This window comes from Camponotus vicinus, unplaced genomic scaffold (genome assembly GCF_025532165.1).
Source record: "Camponotus vicinus isolate PSW18456_S1 unplaced genomic scaffold, iyCamVici1.0 SCAF_8, whole genome shotgun sequence".
Taxonomy (NCBI): domain Eukaryota; kingdom Metazoa; phylum Arthropoda; class Insecta; order Hymenoptera; family Formicidae; genus Camponotus; species Camponotus vicinus.
In genome coordinates, this window is record NW_028141980.1 from 16904488 (window position 1) to 16923888 (window position 19401).

General features: G+C 26.6%; 4 protein-coding genes across 5 annotated transcripts in view; 3 read left to right on the forward strand and 1 right to left on the reverse strand.

The window, feature by feature from the left end:
- Window positions 1-19401, reverse strand: part of Slob (Slowpoke binding protein) — a 357719-nt gene that overhangs the window by 320651 nt on the left and 17667 nt on the right. The window lies entirely within an intron of this gene.
- LOC145976119 (uncharacterized) lies at window positions 1459-4573 on the forward strand. Its single transcript, XM_083107094.1, has 9 exons — window positions 1459-1602; window positions 2032-2151; window positions 2275-2392; window positions 2480-2741; window positions 2814-2945; window positions 3064-3154; window positions 3418-3563; window positions 3752-3884; window positions 4520-4573. Exons 1-9 carry the CDS (start codon window positions 1459-1461, stop codon window positions 4571-4573), a joined length of 1200 nt encoding a protein of 399 aa, XP_082963220.1.
- LOC145976135 (uncharacterized) lies at window positions 5512-8816 on the forward strand. The gene is made up of 9 exons (XM_083107108.1): window positions 5512-5655; window positions 5909-6028; window positions 6155-6266; window positions 6665-6929; window positions 7705-7821; window positions 7888-7978; window positions 8304-8446; window positions 8556-8688; window positions 8763-8816. Exons 1-9 carry the CDS (start codon window positions 5512-5514, stop codon window positions 8814-8816), a joined length of 1179 nt encoding a protein of 392 aa, XP_082963234.1.
- Window positions 12999-18724, forward strand: LOC145976130 (uncharacterized). The gene is made up of 9 exons (XM_083107104.1): window positions 12999-13142; window positions 13642-13761; window positions 13878-13995; window positions 16967-17234; window positions 17343-17459; window positions 17520-17610; window positions 18224-18366; window positions 18450-18582; window positions 18671-18724. Exons 1-9 carry the CDS (start codon window positions 12999-13001, stop codon window positions 18722-18724), a joined length of 1188 nt encoding a protein of 395 aa, XP_082963230.1.

A 19401-nucleotide genomic window follows, 5' to 3' on the forward strand; every position in this document is an offset into this window, starting at 1 on the left:
TTAATAATTTAGTCGAATAACAATAGAAGAAATATCCAATTGGATCTCTAAATATAATATTAATTATTATCCACGAAGCACTTAATTAAACCTATGACTAATACTATAATAGATATGTAATTGTTTAGGAAATAGAAATGCATATAAAGAATTTATTAGTAAATTTTGGATAATAATTTTTTGATAATAATTAGTAACTAACGAAAGCACACAGTAATTCCATCAAGATGTAAGTCTTTATGTTATTAAGAAATATTTTAAGATATATATTCACCAATGTTAATATATATTAGTATGTGTAATGCGGCATATATGTGGGATAAGATTATGTGTACAAAACTTTTTGATATTAAAAGACAAAATTTTTAATATTAAATGCTACAAGAAATGTGTTGAAACTTCTGAATTATAGTTTACGGTTTTTTATTTCATGTTCGGTAATACTCTTATAATTGATAAATTGATATATATACGTATCGAATCAACTAGCATTTCTCTTCAAGATGAAGCATTTCTCACGAGTGCACGCACACGACTGAGATAAGTGAAACCGTGTCACTAGACACAAAATAATTACGTTTACACAGACTTCGATCGAGAAGCTACCCCTTATATATGTGCCTCTGTGTAATATAAACACTTGTTAAATTTCTTTCCACGTGAAATCAATTGTTTAACCACCTCTTTTTAGCTTTTTAACAAGTTCTATTATATTCCAAATACGCCTCTATATTTCTAATCATCTTATTATTTAATATGAATTTTAAGCCTTTCAAAAGTATTAAGAAATACTTTTGCGCAACTTCCAAATATAATTTGTTTTTTTTCCTAATTATTACGCAGGAGAAAACATAACTAATTATAAATAATAAAAAATCATAGTTAATCATAATATATAAATAAAAATATAAAAATGTTTAGAAAAATCCACAAATATGCATAAATCGATAATTTCTTTGACAAAAATTGTATATTTACCAATATATATAAATTGATAATTGATGTTGTAAATGAAACTATTGTTATACTGCTGTGTAGGATTGAGGATTATTTACGAATGCACGGAGTAAAATAAAGTGCTTTAAAATACATCGCTGCACTTAAAGTGTTAAATGCGTATGTGCGGTTTGATGCCAAGAGAAATTTTTACAGGAAATTATTCTCCATGGGAAATAAACATATGTTATATTTCCGCCGTCGTCAAAATCGATCGCCTAATTATAGTTTCTTTCGCAAGGGAAGGTAAATTTTCAAGTGTTTCGATCTCACATAAATTGTTATTACATATATTACATAAATTACGCTACTTTTACATTAAATTAAGCAATTTGTATTAGAATTTACGAAATTATCTTAATAAAATGAAACTATAGCGTAATTCAATCGGCCAATGGAAAAAAGGAAATAAACCAGTATCTTTTCTGCATTTGTCAAACGTATCTCGATACTCGTGGAGTGATGATCTGCATCGATTGTCTGCATATAAATCTTAATCGAATGCTGTTACTCGCGGTTGGCCTGTGGCCTTATCACCAATCGAAACTTGTCCAATTTCAATTAATCTTATTTTTTACCATTTTGATAACTTGTATAATATTTCAGGTCTTTATTTTTAAATATATCTATGTTATGTAGCGATGAATAAATTAGTTCATTATTAGTTTTATTTGTTACGATTGTTTGTCTTGCGTTTGAATGTAACAATATCATAAACATAATATGATAATTATTGTATAACGTTGGATATAAACATACGTGCATATAAATATATGTACTCCACATATATTCAACATTATATAATATAAATAATTTAAATAAAAAAAATACTTTCTACAATTTTCAATTTTTAATTGTATGAAACTATATTTGTGTAAGAGAAGAATTTTTCATTAAATTATGTACATACATATACATTTGAGAACTATATTTACAAGATATGTACTCTAAAAATACAGTACTCTAAAAATACTCAAATAATAAAGTAGTCATATTAATAAAAAAAACTTGAATATAATAAATTATTGTTTACAGTTTACAACATTTGCAACATCAAAATGTACTTCTAGTCTTCTCATCAACGTTTTCTCTTCTGCATTATTTTATATTTATTTTCTTATTCTGTACAGTTGGTTTCATATTAATATTGAAGTTGTAAGTACATATAGCATATCGAATTCGTGTGTATGTACATACATTTTGGAGAAAAAAATGTTCATATATAATATGAATATATCTATTTCCCAAATTTTATAACAAAATGCATAAAAATGGCAGATGAAGTGTTTGTTGGAGCAATTGCAAAACATGTATAACGAGCTAACGGATAAGAATGAAATCACCATTATAAAAAAGTACGGCAACTATGGAAAACGCTACACAGCTGGATTAATACGTAAGAATATTGCTTTTCATAATATAATTTTTGACAGTAAACCTTTTCACCAAATGTGTATATTATTGATTTTTAAACGTTTTGTAGTGAGCGTCGTATTCCTTGCACCCGGTCCAGTTTTGTATCTACATTGGCCGTATCTTGTCAATAGTTTATTACCTATAAACGATTTTCAACCACGTTCTCCTCTGTTTGTTACCGAATATTTTGTCGATCAAGAAAAATATTCCTATTTAATTTTATTCCACACACTGACGGCTCTATTCGTAGGAATAATCACAATAATAGCGACAGGAGGATTATTTATAGTCTATCTACAGTATGCCTGCGGAATGTTTCGAATCGCCAAGTAAAAAGATAAAATACATAATTTATAAATTTCTATATATTAAAAAGATACATATATAAATTATAGCAAAAGAATTGTTTGCAGTTATCGTATCGAGCAAGTAATGGCAATCGATACTTTACGAAAAGAGAGTATTCTACGAAACAAGAATTTGATTTACAAGAAATTAATTCGTGCTGTGGATATGCATCGCGAAGCTATGAGGTGATTTAATTATTTAATAGATAACAGATTATTTAATTATTTAATAGATAACAGACTATTTAATTATTTAATAGATAACAGATGAAAGTATGCGTAACGATCTTTTTTTCTTTCTAAGATTCTCAAAATCATCTATATCTAAATTTAAAGTAATGTTCTCCTGCCTCTTAGCAATTGCAGTCGCAAGCGCAAGTCTCAATTTTTTTCGAGTAAGTCTTAAAACTTTTCTCTCATGTGCATCTAAAATATATTTTATCATAGGATCGATTACTTTAGAATCGAGTTTCCTTTTCTCATTTAATGATTATTTTTAATAATCCTATGCAATACAAAAAAATTTGTTTTTCGAAAATCCTGAGGGGGCTAAAAAAAACTTTAATGACTCTCCTTTTTTCATCAACCTATTTTAATTCGAAATTTCGTTTAAAATAAATCCTCAGCTTTTACTAAGATTATTACACTTGTAATTCAGATTTTTCAGGCACTGTCATTCGGAAATGATGTAGAGGAACTTTTATTTCCCTTAGTAACCGTGGGCATTTATATAACGTTTATATTAATGGCCAACTTTATTGCGCAAGAAGTTATGGATCATAATAATAATGTGTTTGATACTGCGTAAGAAAAACATTCATACAATCACGTACACGTATTAGTTATGCGGGTAATAAGAATGGATAGATCAATAGAATGATCATAATTACTATTATTCAAAAAATAAACATGATCAGTTATAAACATGTACGTGATAAAAATAATTAATAAATTTTCTTATTAATTATTCTTATTAATTTGTCATCATTTAGATACAATATTCAGTGGTACGCAGTTTCTTTAAATGTACAAAAGATGATACTGTTCATATTGCAAAGAGGTAGCAAGGCTTTTAATTTAAATATTGCTGGATTGTTTGTGGGATCATTAGAAGGTGCAGCCTCGGTAAGGGAAATGTGCAGAGAATATGTTGAAGAGAATTGTGTTTGTTTTAAGTGAATATATACTCAATTATTATTTTAAATAATAGAATTATAGAATAATAGAATAAATAAATCTTTCGAATAAAAGTTATTTTATTTAAAAACTAGATATAATGTGACTTAAAGCAATTATAAATTATTTTTTTTAATGTTATTTATAATAGTTTTATTTTTTTATAGAATAATCAATCCATTTTATTAGTTATTATATCCAGTTTTATAAGTTATTTCATGACAGATTCGAGACAAAGAGAGGTAATGTGCAATATATAAAGTGAGATATTCAATATTTGTTCACAAAATATTATTATTTTGTTGCTTTTAGGTATAAGCGACAAAAAAATTTCTTGAATAAAAAAAAAGTTTATTAATTTTTATTTAAAAAATATTGCCAAAAATTACTTATTATTATTACTTTATATATGTTGTTAAATAAAATAATTTTTATTTGAAGCATTCTCCATAATTCCGTTATATAAAAAAAATTGCTAAGTGTTCAACTAAATAATGTACATCCTAAACATGTAAGCGGGTAAAACATATTTGACAAATAGAAAGAGTAATATGTAAAATGAGAAAATATATATCTCATTACAGTTATTGAGTACCATGATATCATTCTTCACTGTTCTGTATTCTACGCGAGTTTGACGCAAGATATGTCGATTAATAGTTTAGTCAAACAATAGTGAAAATAGTTAATTGCACACAAGTGATATTAATTCCTCGAAACACTTAGTTGACCGAATAAAACTGTAATAGATGTGTAATTGCTTAGGAAATAGAAATCATAAAAATCAACAATGTTTACAGTAAATTCTGGAAACATGTACTCTTTACCGTAACAAATTAGTAGCACATACGCTATATGGAACAAGACTGAGACATAATAAAATGCAACATCGTAAACTAACAGACACACGGTAATTCAGCCAAGATATATTTCTTATCACACACAAAAAATAATTTATCAGAAATATATGCACCGATGTCAGTACGCATGTTTGTATAATGTGGTATATGCGGCATAAGATTATGTATAAAACTAGGAAAGACAAAATTTTTAATATTAAACATCTCAGAAATGTTAAAAGTCTTGAGTTATAGTTGAAGATTCCTACCTCTTATTCTGCCGATGATAATTTTATAATTGATAAATCGTTGCACATACATGACGAATTAACTAACGCGTTTCTCTCCAAAGCGAAACATCCCTTACGAGTGCACGCACAAGACTGAAGCACATGAAACCGTATTGCTGGAGGAGAGGCCTCTACGCCTGCGCAGACTTCGATCGAGAAACTACCCCTTATGTATGTATTTCTATGTAAAACAAACACTTGTTAAATTTCTTTCCACATGAAATCGATCGTTTAATCATTCCTTCTTTGCTAAAATTGTTAAATTACAGGAGTTTTGTTTCTATTATTTTGTATTATCTTTAGTTTATACTAAATTCTGCGATATATAATAAAATGTACCCTGAAAGTAAGAAAATTAAAGAATATCCAATTTGAAGGAAAAAAAAAGAATATGCAAGTTTTTGTCGACATTTTCGTGCTCAAATGCGTTTCAATGCTCGTAGAGTGATGATTTGCATCAAGACTCAATATTTTAATCTCAATAGAATTCTTTTACTCGCGGTTGGCTTATGGCCCTATCATCAATCAAAATTCGTTCGTTTTCAGACAATCTTATTTTCTAGCATTTTAACAAGCTTTATTATATTCCAGGTGCGACTATATTTTCAATCATATTATTATTTCATATAAATTGTATCAATTGTAGCAAACATTTTTACACAAATATTAGTAAATTATTGATACTACAATAAAATATTACTGACGAGATTATAAATGTTTTATTAAATTATTATTATATATACATATATATTTTTTTTTTAAACATACAAATATTATTTGCTAATTAATATTTTTAAAAATCATGCTTTTTAAAAAAAAAACTTAATAAATTGATTAATTGCAGCTTACAGCGCTTATAACTACCGAATGCACACCTGAATTTATCATCAAAGTTTTTTCTACCACAATGGTTTTTACTACTTATATAATTCAATACAACGCGTTCTGGATGAATGCTCATAATGTAAGTTGATTCTTCTCAATGTGTTGCATGGTTCAAGTAACTTTTCTAATAAATTTTTAGACGCAATAATTCAAATTTTTGAATTTAGGACAATGTTCAATATTATTATTATAATTATTATTATAGATAAAATGTTTATTGGAACAACTTCAAAATGTTTGTAACGAGTTAAAAGATGAAAACGAAGTTGCTATTATTGAAAAGTATGGAAACATCTCGAAATATTTTACAACTATATGTAAGACATTATTTCATTACGACATGCGAAATTAAATAAAGTACAATCGCTATACAAATTAAACATTTTAATTAATATGATTAATCATTCTTAATTCTTAATTCATATTTATCACATTTCTACTAAAATAAGAAATTATAAAAATTACATTATAGAAAGTATATTTACATACATTTCCATTCCTGTTTAATTATTATTACATTATTATATTAAAAATATACAATATTTCACACTCAACATTTTGCCAAAATATTAGAGAGAACTAATAATTAAAGCTTCAAACAAAAATAAAATTAAAATAAAATTAAAAATAATTAATTAAATCATGCATAAACAATATGTTTTGAGACATAAAATAACTGTAGTTTATGTAATTATTTTTTTTTTAATGTTCTTAGCGTTTGCTATGTGCGGTGCATTTATTGCCCTTTTCCTGCCAATTTGGCCACAGGTTCTTCATACTGATTTGCATATAAATGAGACTCAACCACGTTGGACAATGCAAATCGTGACTGAATATTTTGTCGATCAAGAAAAATATTTCTATTTAATTTTACTACATAAGAACGCAGTTATTTGTATAGGGGCAACTACGCTGACAGGGACGGGAACAATGGCTGCAGGATATATTATATATATATGTGGAGTGTTTCGAATTGCTAGGTAAATAAATAAATTTACGAATAAATACACGAAATCTTTCGTTTATTCTTTCTTAATGTGTCATCAATATATTTTACAAAAATTATACAGCGCACTATAAAATAAATAATATTCTTTCGCATTACACACACACACACACACCACTTTCCTATTTTAAATAAAAATGTGACATTTTTTCATGATATCAAACAGCTATAATCTTTTTAAGATTGTACAGGAATTATAATTTCCTTCAGGAAAAGATAATATATTAGAAATTTTTAAATTCCACTTCTCATTAAGTTATTACTTCTTAAAAAATGAATTTTGTTTTTACAAAGCCAATATAATTTTAATGCCTTTTTAAAATAGAAAGCTTAATAGATTCAAAATAAAATTTAAATTTAATTTATAGTACATTTTTGCTGCAATTACAAAAATAATGTAAATTTATATCTTTGATATCAAGCTGTTAAGTTTAATGAAAACATATTAAAAACTGTTTAATGAAAACTTATTAAAAAATCTAAATCTTTTATTGATCTTTGACTATTCTGAACATATGTGTGTGCGTGCGTGTGTGTGCATAAGGAAAAATGTTAAAGTTTAAATTTTCTCTATTTTTAATAGAATGTAAATTGATAAAAGTCAATTATCTCTTTGAAAAAACGAATGATTATTAGTTTCTCTGTATTATAAGTAGCAGAAACTGCAATTTTTTATTTAAAATAGGAATAAGAAAAAGATGTTATTTTTTATACGTATCCTATATATTGAAATTAAAAATTATTGACAGTTATCGCATAGAACGAGCAATGACTACTAAAATATTAGAAAATATTAATCTTGAAAATCAAACTATGATTTATAAAGACATAATTGATGCTGTCGAAGTCCATCGCAAAGCTATAATGTTGGTATGCATGTGATAACAATTATATATATTGTTGATTGTAATAATGTTCTATTTTTCTTAAAGGTTTACCGACTTTATATCGTCTACCTTTAGAGGCTCTATCTCCTTATTAATGATAATTGGCGTGGTTTCTTTGAGCTTGAATATTTTTGGAGTAAGTTTTTCTCGAGTTTTGATAACTTATTATTGAACAAAAAAATAGATATATATATAAAAATAGATTATTTTATAATAATCAAAATTTAAAAAATTCATAAATGACAAAAAGCAAACAGAAAGCGATAAAAATATTGAATAATAGAAATATTAAAATGTGCTAAATATAAAATTATGAATGCTCAAGAAAAAAAATTTTAGCATGTAAATAGAATTTTCGTATTTCTCGATTTAATTATAATTTATTTTCTAACATTATTATATTCTATGTAAACCGTGCAATTGCACATGAAAAAGTGATAACTACAATCATGATGTTTTAGATTTTTCAAAATGCATCGCTTGGAGATAAGGAATCATTTTTGTTACATTTTTTATTTGTATTTATCATCCTTATATATATGTTCGTAGTTAACTATGTCGGGCAAGAAATTACAAATCACAACAATCACGTATATTTCGCAGCGTAAGATGTAGACATATTATTCACACAATTGTGTGTACATACGTGTAATGTATCCTACATATCTCCTTCATTATTAATTATTAATTATCAAGAGATGATTATTCCATAGATACAATAGCCGGTGGTATATAGCACCATTACACGCACAAAAGCTGATATTCTTTATACTGCTAAGAGGAGGCAAAAGTGTAAATCTTAATATCGGCGGACTGATTATGGCATCCTTAGAGTGTTTCACCAATGTAAGAATTATAAATTACAATTCAGACTTAAAATGATTCACATCAATAATGTAATAGAAGACATTCTTTTATAGCTAACAAAAACATCTGTGTCTTACTTCACCGTCATGTATTCTATGCAAGAATAATGTGAAGATACATTACTTATATAAAGAAATTGGCTAGATAAAGCGGTTATGATTTACTTTTTACATTTGAAAAAATAAAATATATGATATCGACAAATAAACGAATTAATACATCGCTATAATGATTTTGTTTTCCGATTGTTGCACTGTTAAGATAGGAATTCATTATTTCGTTTCTAATAATAGAGATATTTTTTTATTCAATCTTTATATATTATCTTTTTTTATATTAAATATATTATTTTTTATTTTAATCTTTATATATTAAGTACATTACGTTAATTATATGTATATATGTGTGTATAAAGCACTATATGTTTGTCGAAAAAGCATGAAACACTGAGAGAAAGAGAGAAACACAATGAATAATATTTAATAATTCGTAGTTGGCCTCAAATATATACGCAATTATAATCTGCATATTTATTAAATAAATATAGTTCACAATACTTTATATAATACTTTGGAGAGAATAATTTTGCTAACTGACTTGCTGACACGTGAGAAATAGATCGACGTGATGTCCCTCTCCAAAGTCGAGTTTCTCCTACGAAGGAACACAAGAATGAAGGACGTGAGTCTTTGCTGGAAAAGGAACATTTCCGCGGCATACTTTGGTCGAAAACCTGAGTATTTCTTTGTATGAAATACATATCTATAATACATATCTAATAAATTTTCTTCTATGTGAAATCGACTGCTTAATCGCCTCTATTCACGAAATTATTAAATTACTAATGCTATGTTTCAATAATATTTTGTGCACTTCGGTAATTATTCTGAATTAGATATATATAATTTGATATAATTTATTCTATAACAACTTAAAAATTAAAGAATACATACTTAATTTGGAGAAGGAAAAAGAAAAGGGATACCAGATACAGCAATCATTTTTATGTAATTTTTATGATTAAATATGACCAAATTATATCTTTGATTGTATTTAAAATATGTTACTAATAGAAATTAAAATAAAATTGGCTCAAATAATAATAATCAAAAAAGTAATTAAAAATTGGCAAGTAAGACGCAGTAAAACGCGTAATTACAGCGCAAGGAAGAAGATCATCTTTCTCTTTCTTTTAATTACTAATATATTTCAGGTTGAAATGGCACTTATTTGGTCAGCGAGCGACCTTTCAAGGATCTTTCGTGGCAATCGGCATTACATCCATCGAGCGACATATCAACATCGCTCTGGAGTCGCAAGCATTGCCTATTTGTAATAGTATTTTATTTTTCTTAAAGGTTCACTGATTTTTTTCATAACCAATTTTGAAGACTCGATTTTATTGTTAATACTACTGAGCGTGATTTCTTTGAGCCTGTGTGAATATTTATGCAGTAAATATTGTCTTGTGCTTTAAAAATATATTTTTAAGAGAGATGTGCATGCATTTAACAAGAACTAGAATTTAAAGAACTTATATGTAAAAAAATATTATAAAAAAATAATACATAAAAATAATTAATAATATGAATATCAAATCGTGCTAATTGTAAACTCATATAATTTTTAAGAAAAATTTTTTTTAAGAAATTTCAATAAAAATATTGTTTCTATATTTTATAAATATTTTATAATATATATTTTTTTGATAATGAGTAGCATACTTTTCTTATAATAAATAATTCAATATACGAAATTGAATATATGTTAATCACAATCATGATATTATAGATTTCACGGAATGAATACCTATATTGGAAATAAGAAAGAAATTTTATTACACTTGATGGCTACAATTTGTCAATCTTTCATACTAACTTCTAGCTAATTATGCCGACCAAAAAAGTATAAATCACAGTAATCACATTCCACCGCGTAAGAAACATACGTTGTTCCGAATTGTAAATATAAATATAAATATATATATATATATATATATATATATATATATGTATGTATATTTACTATTATTTAATATGATTTAAGTACAATATTCGATGGTATAAAGCAGCACGTACAGAAAATGATATCTTTATTTTGCAAAGAGATAGTAAAATTTCGATCTAAATGTTGCAAGATACACTCTTTATAAGATACTAGTATAAAATACTATAAAGTATAAAGATACTAGTATCTTATAAATAGTGACATACATATCGATGTGTGACGTTCCCCTTCAAATTTGTCCTACCAGCATAAATACGAGAATGAAGCACATCGATAAACTGTGTCACTGGAAAAAGAGGGTAATCGCGCTTGCGTCGACTTCGATCGCTATTTCAGTATTTCTCTGTGTAAAATTAAGCAACGCGACGCGAAGTACATAGAAAATAAATCCGACCAATGAGAGTCATTACATAATTAAATAGCAAGTGACTTATCCGGAAATTTACGTCAAAAATAAACTTCTGATTAAAATAAGATTTTAATAAAATAGAACTTTAATCAATTCCGTATAAATTAAATAATACACTTTGATAACAGTTAAGTTTTGTCACTTAACTATTGCACTGCTTAAAATTAAATAATCACAAATTCATAATTTACTTTTCGATAATGTATACCTATTTTGTATTATGAAATATATACGTGATGAGAGAGATGTTTCTCGAAAAAAAATATAAGACCAATAAATAAGTAATACTTTAAAATTAATTTTACATATGTATATAGAAATACGCGAATATTTTTGAAAAAATACGATTGAATTCATTTCTCATTCATCATAAGTAATGCATCATGAGAGACTTGATATATAAAAATATAGATATAATATAAAACAATATAAAAGGATGCATGTTTTAATTAAGAGCATTAATTATTGAATTTTCCTTGTTAAAAAATATAGAAAACATTTATTTATGTCGGACGAAGAGATTACGAATCATGGTAATCATATACATTACATCGCGTAAGAGTCATTTTTATACCTTGTTAACAAATATGTTATGTTAATGTACACACATGTATTTACCATATTACTTTATAAGTATAATGTTCGATGGTATAAGGCACTATTATATGTACAAAAAATGATACTTTTTGCAAAGAGATGGTAAAACTTTTTACATAAATATTGCCGGAATATTTGTAATATCATTAAAGTGTTTTGCCATGGTAAAACTTACCATATGCTATAAACAATATGTTTAAAAGTTAATATGTTTCAGCAAAATATAAAAAGTGCACTTCATTATTACACAAAAGCATCAATATCTTATTTTACCATTTTATATTCTACGTAGCAATGATGCGAAGATACATTAGCCGACCGAAATCAGTTATAAAATATTTTTCACATTTGAAAGAGTAAATAGTAACTTCGATAAATTTCGCATAATTTAAATAATACACATCGATAACAGCGTTTAGTTTTTTTTAGTGTTGCGCTGTTCAGAAAATTAAGAAATCACAATTATTTTTTTATTTTCCGGTAATAAATATCTGTTTTGTACTACGAAATATATACAACATGTGGGGATGCGTCTTGAAAAAATATGAGACAGATTGAAAGACATCTAATAATTTAAAATTTATTTCACAAAGAATTAACATATAGGTGTGGAGTATGTATATCTTTGAAAGAATAGAATCAATATCGATTCCAATTTTTGTTTCATCGATAGAAATAAATAATACAGCACGAGAGATATAATGTACAAAAATGTTGATATAATAACATAAACGTACATACACACACACATATATGCATATTTGAATAAAAAACAACAATTATTGAGTCTCATTGCTACAAATATAGAAAGCTCTAAATTAAGATGCAGTGTACCTTATATTTTTTTAAGGCAATAGTTTCATAGCTTTGCCAAAACATAGGGCAGATTGATCAATTGTGTTCCTCTAGAAGACAAACTTCCTCCACGAGCACACGCACAAGAATGAGACATATGGAACTGCGTTATTCCAAAAAAGAGCGATTGCGCTTGCGTCGTCTTCGATCGAAAAAGTGCTTGAATATTTCTCTGTGTGAAATATTCATTTAATAAATTTCCTTGCATATTGACCGCTTAATTGCCTCCTTTCATTGTTAAATTACACATATATTACTGCCGCAATATTTTGTGCAATTTTGTGTGAATTAGGTAATTTATGACAAAATTTCATCTAAGAGCGATAAGTTTATGAATATTTAATTTGGAGAAAGAAAAAAGAATAGAGATGAATCTTTATCAACTTTTCCGCAGTCCAGCACGATTCTACGCTCGTACAATATGATTCACATCAAAACTCAACATTTTAGCCTCAATCGAATCCTCCTACTAGCAATCGGCTTATGGCCCTATCAGAAATCAAAATTCGTTTGGCTTCAGGTAATCGTAATTTATGGTATTCTGATAAGCTTTGTTATATTTCAGGTACGTACATATTTTTATTCGCACTATTATAGAATATGCTTTACATATATTATTATCATTTATACCATACGCATTTTTTGCAATTTTTAGATATGATTAAGTTATATTTAATTATTGATAATAGGATACATTATAATTGATGTAAATAATTATTAAAGTTTCGTTATGCTGTTATATATTATTATATATTATTATATATTATATTATATATTATATATTATATATTATATATTATATATTATATATTATATATTATATATTATATATTATATATTATATATTATATATTATATATTATATATTATATATTATATATTATATATTATATATTATATATTATATATTATATATTATATATTATATATTATATATTATATATATATATATATTACAAAATATATAGATTATTATCTTAATCTGACAAAGAATGATGATATTTCTTTTTGCAATATTTTCAATAAATTAATTAAGTTTAAATAAATTGATAATAAGATTTTAGTTCACAGCTCTGATAACGACAAAATGTACTCTTGATTTTATTATTAAAATTATCTCTACTGCAATATTTTTTAGTTTTTACATAATTAAGTACAACATGTTCTGGATTAACATTCATCGTGTAAGTTAATCGTTTACCAACTTGTATAAATCAAGATTTTAATAACTGAATTTTTATATATAGCAATCTTCTCCAACTTTTCCAAAACGTCAATTAAATATCAATTATGATGATAGGTGAGAAATATGTTGGAGCAACTACAGGATATCTGTGATGAGCTAAAAGATGAAAACGAAATTGCTATCATTTTAAAGTATGGAAATAACGCGAAACATTGTACAGCTATAATTACATGTAAAACAGCATTTCTTGACAATTAGTATATGTTATAAAATGTAGATCGTAAGAAAAGTTAAATATCTAAATTAATATGATTAATAATTTTGATTCTTACTTTAAATATATATTTATCTCATTACCTTGTATACAGGTTGTCCCATTTTAATTGCTCCAGGCAAGTATTTCAAAAAATGTGAAAGATACGGAAGAATGTTTCAGACAAAATTTATTTGGCTAGAAGGGGGAAAAGATAGGATTTATGAGTATCAAAGCAAGATAATTTAATGAGTGTACAACATAATGAGAAGGTTCAATTTATGTAAAGAAAATACAGTTGATCTTAAGATAAAATATGTAGCTGCCCCTTACAAATATTCTTTTTCAAGAACAACTATGTATTTTCTTTACAATAATTGATTTCTCTCATTATTTTGTGCATAAAATATTGAGGTAAGATAGTCGAAAAATGAATATTTCACGAAATATTTCATAGTTTATGCAAAATTATGTCAACTTAAATATAAAATATTTCGTAAACTATATATATATATATAAATGCATACTCGATTTTTTAACTATCTTAAAACTTCTTATGTTAAATATTATTCGGATTCGATTCATATAAAAGAATAAAAGTAATTTCATTTTAAAAAATTAGATTAATCTTCACATGATCTACACTCAAGGACAAACTAATATCTCTTTCTTTTTCCTCTTTCAAATTAAAAAAAATTTTGTCTAAAATGTATTTCTGTATTCTCTATTGAGATATCCATCTCATTTGAGATATTTACCTGAGGTAATTAAAATGGAGCACCCTATGTATATTTACCATTTAACAGAATAAATAAATTAAATGAAACATATATTTATCCTTACTTCTATTTAAATACATGTTTACTACATCAGAATAAAAAAAATCATAAAACTTGCGTGATGAAAAGCATGATTGCATATAGAATATATATTTGCATATAAAATATATATTTATTTATTCTTATTGTTAATTTTTATTATCGTATTAGAAATACACAAAATTTTACAGTCAATAAAAAATCAGTGTAGAAAATGATTGAAGAACAGCAAAATTTACATTATACATACATTTTAAATATAGGAGGAGTTCCCCTAGTAGCGGACTTAAGGTTTTTCGTAGATAAATTTAAAAAATGTATTTTATTTCTTTTATATTTTGCATTAATTATTAGTTAACAATATTAGAAATGAGAATAAATGAATGGAATAATCAACTTTTCTATAATATAATATTTAAATCAGTATCAAACTTTGGTATAAAATTTTGTACGATCTTGAAGTGGCGCCTAGTACCGGACATGGTTAAAATAGATCCCCTAAACACCGTATAACTTCAAAATAATTTATAATGATCACAAATATAATTATCAGAACACTCAGGGATATCAGCATATGCCTCGTGAGCCAATTCCTAACAGTTGGAGCATTGAATTCAATCTTTTTCATTGCTCTCTAGGTAAACTACACAGGTAGTATCATCGTTTGTATGTTTAGATGTTAGTGTTCTAATTTTCTTTATCTTCTTTGATCGATTCGTCTTTTTAAACTTATTTCTTCACAGACATGCAATACTGATATTTTTAGTGTCTGGCAAGGTTAGAACAAAATATTCTGTCCGAGCCAGGGGACAAAAAATGTTTTAAAAAATAACGAATTCGTAAAAACTAGTTTACTTTATGCAAAAAGCACATAGATATTTGAAAACTATTTATCAAAATACTTCATAATACAAGAACACGTATTGTAGACAACAAATCTTCGTAAGTATGACCTGTTTCTAAATTATACAATGCAACGTTTTATCTTCAAACGCATCGATTAATAGTCCTCTTAGCTTGCGTATGCAAATCTGGAGTGTGTTGCATCCTGCACGTGGATCACTATACTCTCTCCGCCCTATCACCGAAATAACCACCCAATCGCGTTTTTATTCGCCTAGATATGACATATGTCCGGTACTAGGTGCCGTCCGGCGCTAAGGGAACTCCCCCTATATATAGTAAATTATACAGGGTGACCCATTTTAACTTAGGCAGCCAAATAACTCGAAAAATAAGCAAGATAGAGAAAAATGTTTTAGACAAAAGTTGTATGGTTTCGAGGGGGCCATAAGATGGTATCATTGGTTTGACCTTGAAGAGTCATTTGAAGGTCACGTGAAGGTCACTTCAATTTTTTTAAATGGAATACCCTATATATTTTTGTACATTCTTGTAGCTTATTTCGAGAGCTTTCCAAAACACTATAATTAAGTACCTTTCCGTTAAGTACTTTTTGAGTTATGATGCTTGAAATAATTTCTTAATTTTACATAAACCGTAAAATATCTTGTAAAATATTCATTTTTCGATTATCTTACCTTAATACTTTTATGTACAAAATAATGAGAGGAATCAATTGGTGTAAAGAAAACACATAGTTGTTTTTAAGAAAAAATATGGAATTGTTAATTGCAAATTACATATTTTTTCTTCGAAACAACTATGTGTTTTCTTTACACCAATTGATTCCTCTCATTATTTTGTACATAAAACTATTAAGGTAAGGTAATCGAAAAATGAATATTTTACAAGATATTTTACGGTTTATGTAAAATTAAGAAATTATTTCAAGCCTCATAACTCAAAAAGTACTTAACGAAAATGTACTTAATTATAGTGTTTTGGAAAGCTCTCGAGATGAGCTACAAGAATGTACAAAAATATATAGGATGTTCCATTTAAAAAAATTGAAGTGACCTTCACGTGACCTTCAAATGACTCTTCAAGGTCAAACCAATGATACCATCTTATGGCCCCCTCGAAACCATACAACTTTTGTCTAAAACATTTTTCTCTATCTTGCTTATTTTTCGAGTTATTTGGCTGCCTAAGTTAAAATGGGTCACCCTGTATACTTTGGAACGTAAAAAAAAGCAATTTGTACTATTATTTCTTCTAAATGTTTTTAGCGCTTGCTATATGCAGTACATTTATTGCTATTTTAATGCCTATTTGGCCATTAATTCGTGATACTGTTTCGCATATAAACGGATCTCGACTACAGAATCACACAATATATATCGTGACTGAATACTTTATCAATAAAGAAGAATATTTCTATTTAATTATATTGCATATAAATGCAGTTATGTGTATAGGAGCGACTACGATTGTAGCGACGGGAACGACGCTCTTAGGATGCATAATACACGTATGTGGAATGTTTAAAATTGCAAGGTAAACAAATAATAGCAAATAAATAAACTTAGGAAAAGACGAAATATTTGTTTACTTTTTAATTTATCAATTTTGGGAGCTTATTTACGGTAGACAAATTAATCACAGTTATCGTATAGAGCAAGCAATGGCGCCCAAAGTGCTCGAAAATATTAATCTGAAGAATCGGACTATGATCTATAAAAAAATATTTTATGCCGTTGAAATCCACCGCAAGGCTATGAAGTTGGTATGCACTGATAACAATTAAATAACATTTGTAATAATATTTTATTTTTCTTAAAGATTCAGCAATGCACTAATATCTAATTTTGAAGGCTCGTTCTTGTTGTTAATAATGCTTAGTGTGATTTCTTTGAGCTTGAATATTTTTGCAGTAAGTATTATTCTTTTCCTGCTCTTTAAAAAAATTTCTAAGCGGAATAGGTATGATATCTACTAATAAACAAAATTTAAATAATTTAAACTTAAAAATATTATAAAAGGTAAACTATAAAAATAATGAATCAGAAATATAAAAATAATTAATATTCATCTTTACTCATCCCCCTTAATGACTTTGATCTTGACATATATTGTCACGGTCCCCAAATAACATTCAAAAAGTTTCAGCCATTCCTCATCGTTTATTAAATATTTATTTATATTAAATATTTATTAATACAAGAACTTGAAGGAATTATATTCTTCTAATTGAATGAATTGTACACTTCTAATATAAATAAAAAATAATTATTTATAGGCGCGTGTAACATTGATAATATATGTTAAGATCAAAGTCATTGATGGGGGATAAGGGAATAAAAATGAATATTTACCAATAATATGTATACAAAATTGTGAAATTTTAAAATATTTAATTTTCTAAAATTTTAAATCATAAAATTTTAGAAAAATCTCAATATAAAAATTGTTCTTGTATTTCTTGTCTATAATATATATGTAATATATTTTTCGTATAAATGTTAATCATAATCATGATGATTTAGGTGTTTCGGAATGCATTGCTTCGAAATAAGGAAGGATTTTTTTTACACCTGATAGCTATGAATATCATATTTTTGTACTTATTAGTATGTAATTATGCCGGTCAAGAGGTTATAAATCACAGTAATCACATATATTTCACCGCGTAAGAAATAATTTTATGTGGAGTTTGCAATTGTAAATATATTAATACACATATATGTACATTTTTATATTACAAAATTTTAGGTACAATGTTCGATGGTATGTAGCACCGTTATACGCACAGAGAATGATACTTTTTATTCTGCAAAGAGGCAATAAAACTTGCTCTCTAAATATTGCTGGATTGTGTGTACTATCATTAGAATGTTTCGCCATGGTAAGAATTATCATATGTCATATATTACAATATTTATAGCTTAAAATGTTTCATAGTGGAATATGAGAAACGTACTTCATTATTACAGCTAACAAAAGCATCGATATCTTATTTTACCGTATTACAATCTACGCAGCAATGATGTAAAAATACATTGTAACGGGCCATAAAAGACTGTAAAATAAATTTTCCACGTTTGAAAAAATAAAGTGTGACTTTAAGAAATTTCCCGTAAATTAAATAACACATTTCGACAACAGCGTTTAATTTTCTGAATGTTGTGTTTAAAAAATTAAGAAATCACAAACACATAATTATCTATTTTCTGATAATAGATATCTGTTTTATGTTATGAAATTTACTAATCATATGAAACGTGTCTTGAAAAAATACAAAACAGATTGAGTAACATCTAATAATTTAAAATTAATTCTACAAATGTATACAGAAATAAGGTATATATATTTTTGAAAAAATATACACAATGACATATCAATTACTGTTCCATCAAGAGAAAGTGATACAGCACGAAAGATCTAATGTACAAAAATGTTGATTTAATATAAAATAATATAAACACACACACACACACACATATACATATTTAAATAAAAACAACAACTATTGAGTTTCATTGCTACAAGTATAGAAAGCTCCGAATCAAAGTTATCGGCATCTTATATTTTTACCGGCGATAGTTTCATAACTTTACCAATACACAGGACGGATCGATTGTGCTCCTCTGGAAAGGCAACCTTCTTTCACGAGCGTATACACAAGACTGAGGTATATGAACCTGCGTTACTCGAAAACAGAGCG

Coding starts and splice junctions, on each gene's coding strand:
- LOC145976135 (XM_083107108.1), top strand. CDS start 5,512: ATGATTTGCATCAAGACTCAATATTTTAATCTCAATAGAATTCTTTTA. Junction 6,930..7,704: donor GGAGTGTTTCGAATTGCTAG/GTAAATAAATAA, acceptor AATTATTGACAG/TTATCGCATAGAACGAGCAA. Junction 7,822..7,887: donor GTCCATCGCAAAGCTATAAT/GTTGGTATGCAT, acceptor TTTTTCTTAAAG/GTTTACCGACTTTATATCGT.
- LOC145976130 (XM_083107104.1), top strand. CDS start 12,999: ATGATTCACATCAAAACTCAACATTTTAGCCTCAATCGAATCCTCCTA. Junction 17,611..18,223: donor TGAGCTTGAATATTTTTGCA/GTAAGTATTATT, acceptor ATGATGATTTAG/GTGTTTCGGAATGCATTGCT. Junction 18,367..18,449: donor AATCACATATATTTCACCGC/GTAAGAAATAAT, acceptor ACAAAATTTTAG/GTACAATGTTCGATGGTATG.
- LOC145976119 (XM_083107094.1), top strand. CDS start 1,459: ATGATCTGCATCGATTGTCTGCATATAAATCTTAATCGAATGCTGTTA. Junction 2,152..2,274: donor TTCATATTAATATTGAAGTT/GTAAGTACATAT, acceptor TAAAAATGGCAG/ATGAAGTGTTTGTTGGAGCA. Junction 3,885..4,519: donor CATTAGAAGGTGCAGCCTCG/GTAAGGGAAATG, acceptor ATCTCATTACAG/TTATTGAGTACCATGATATC.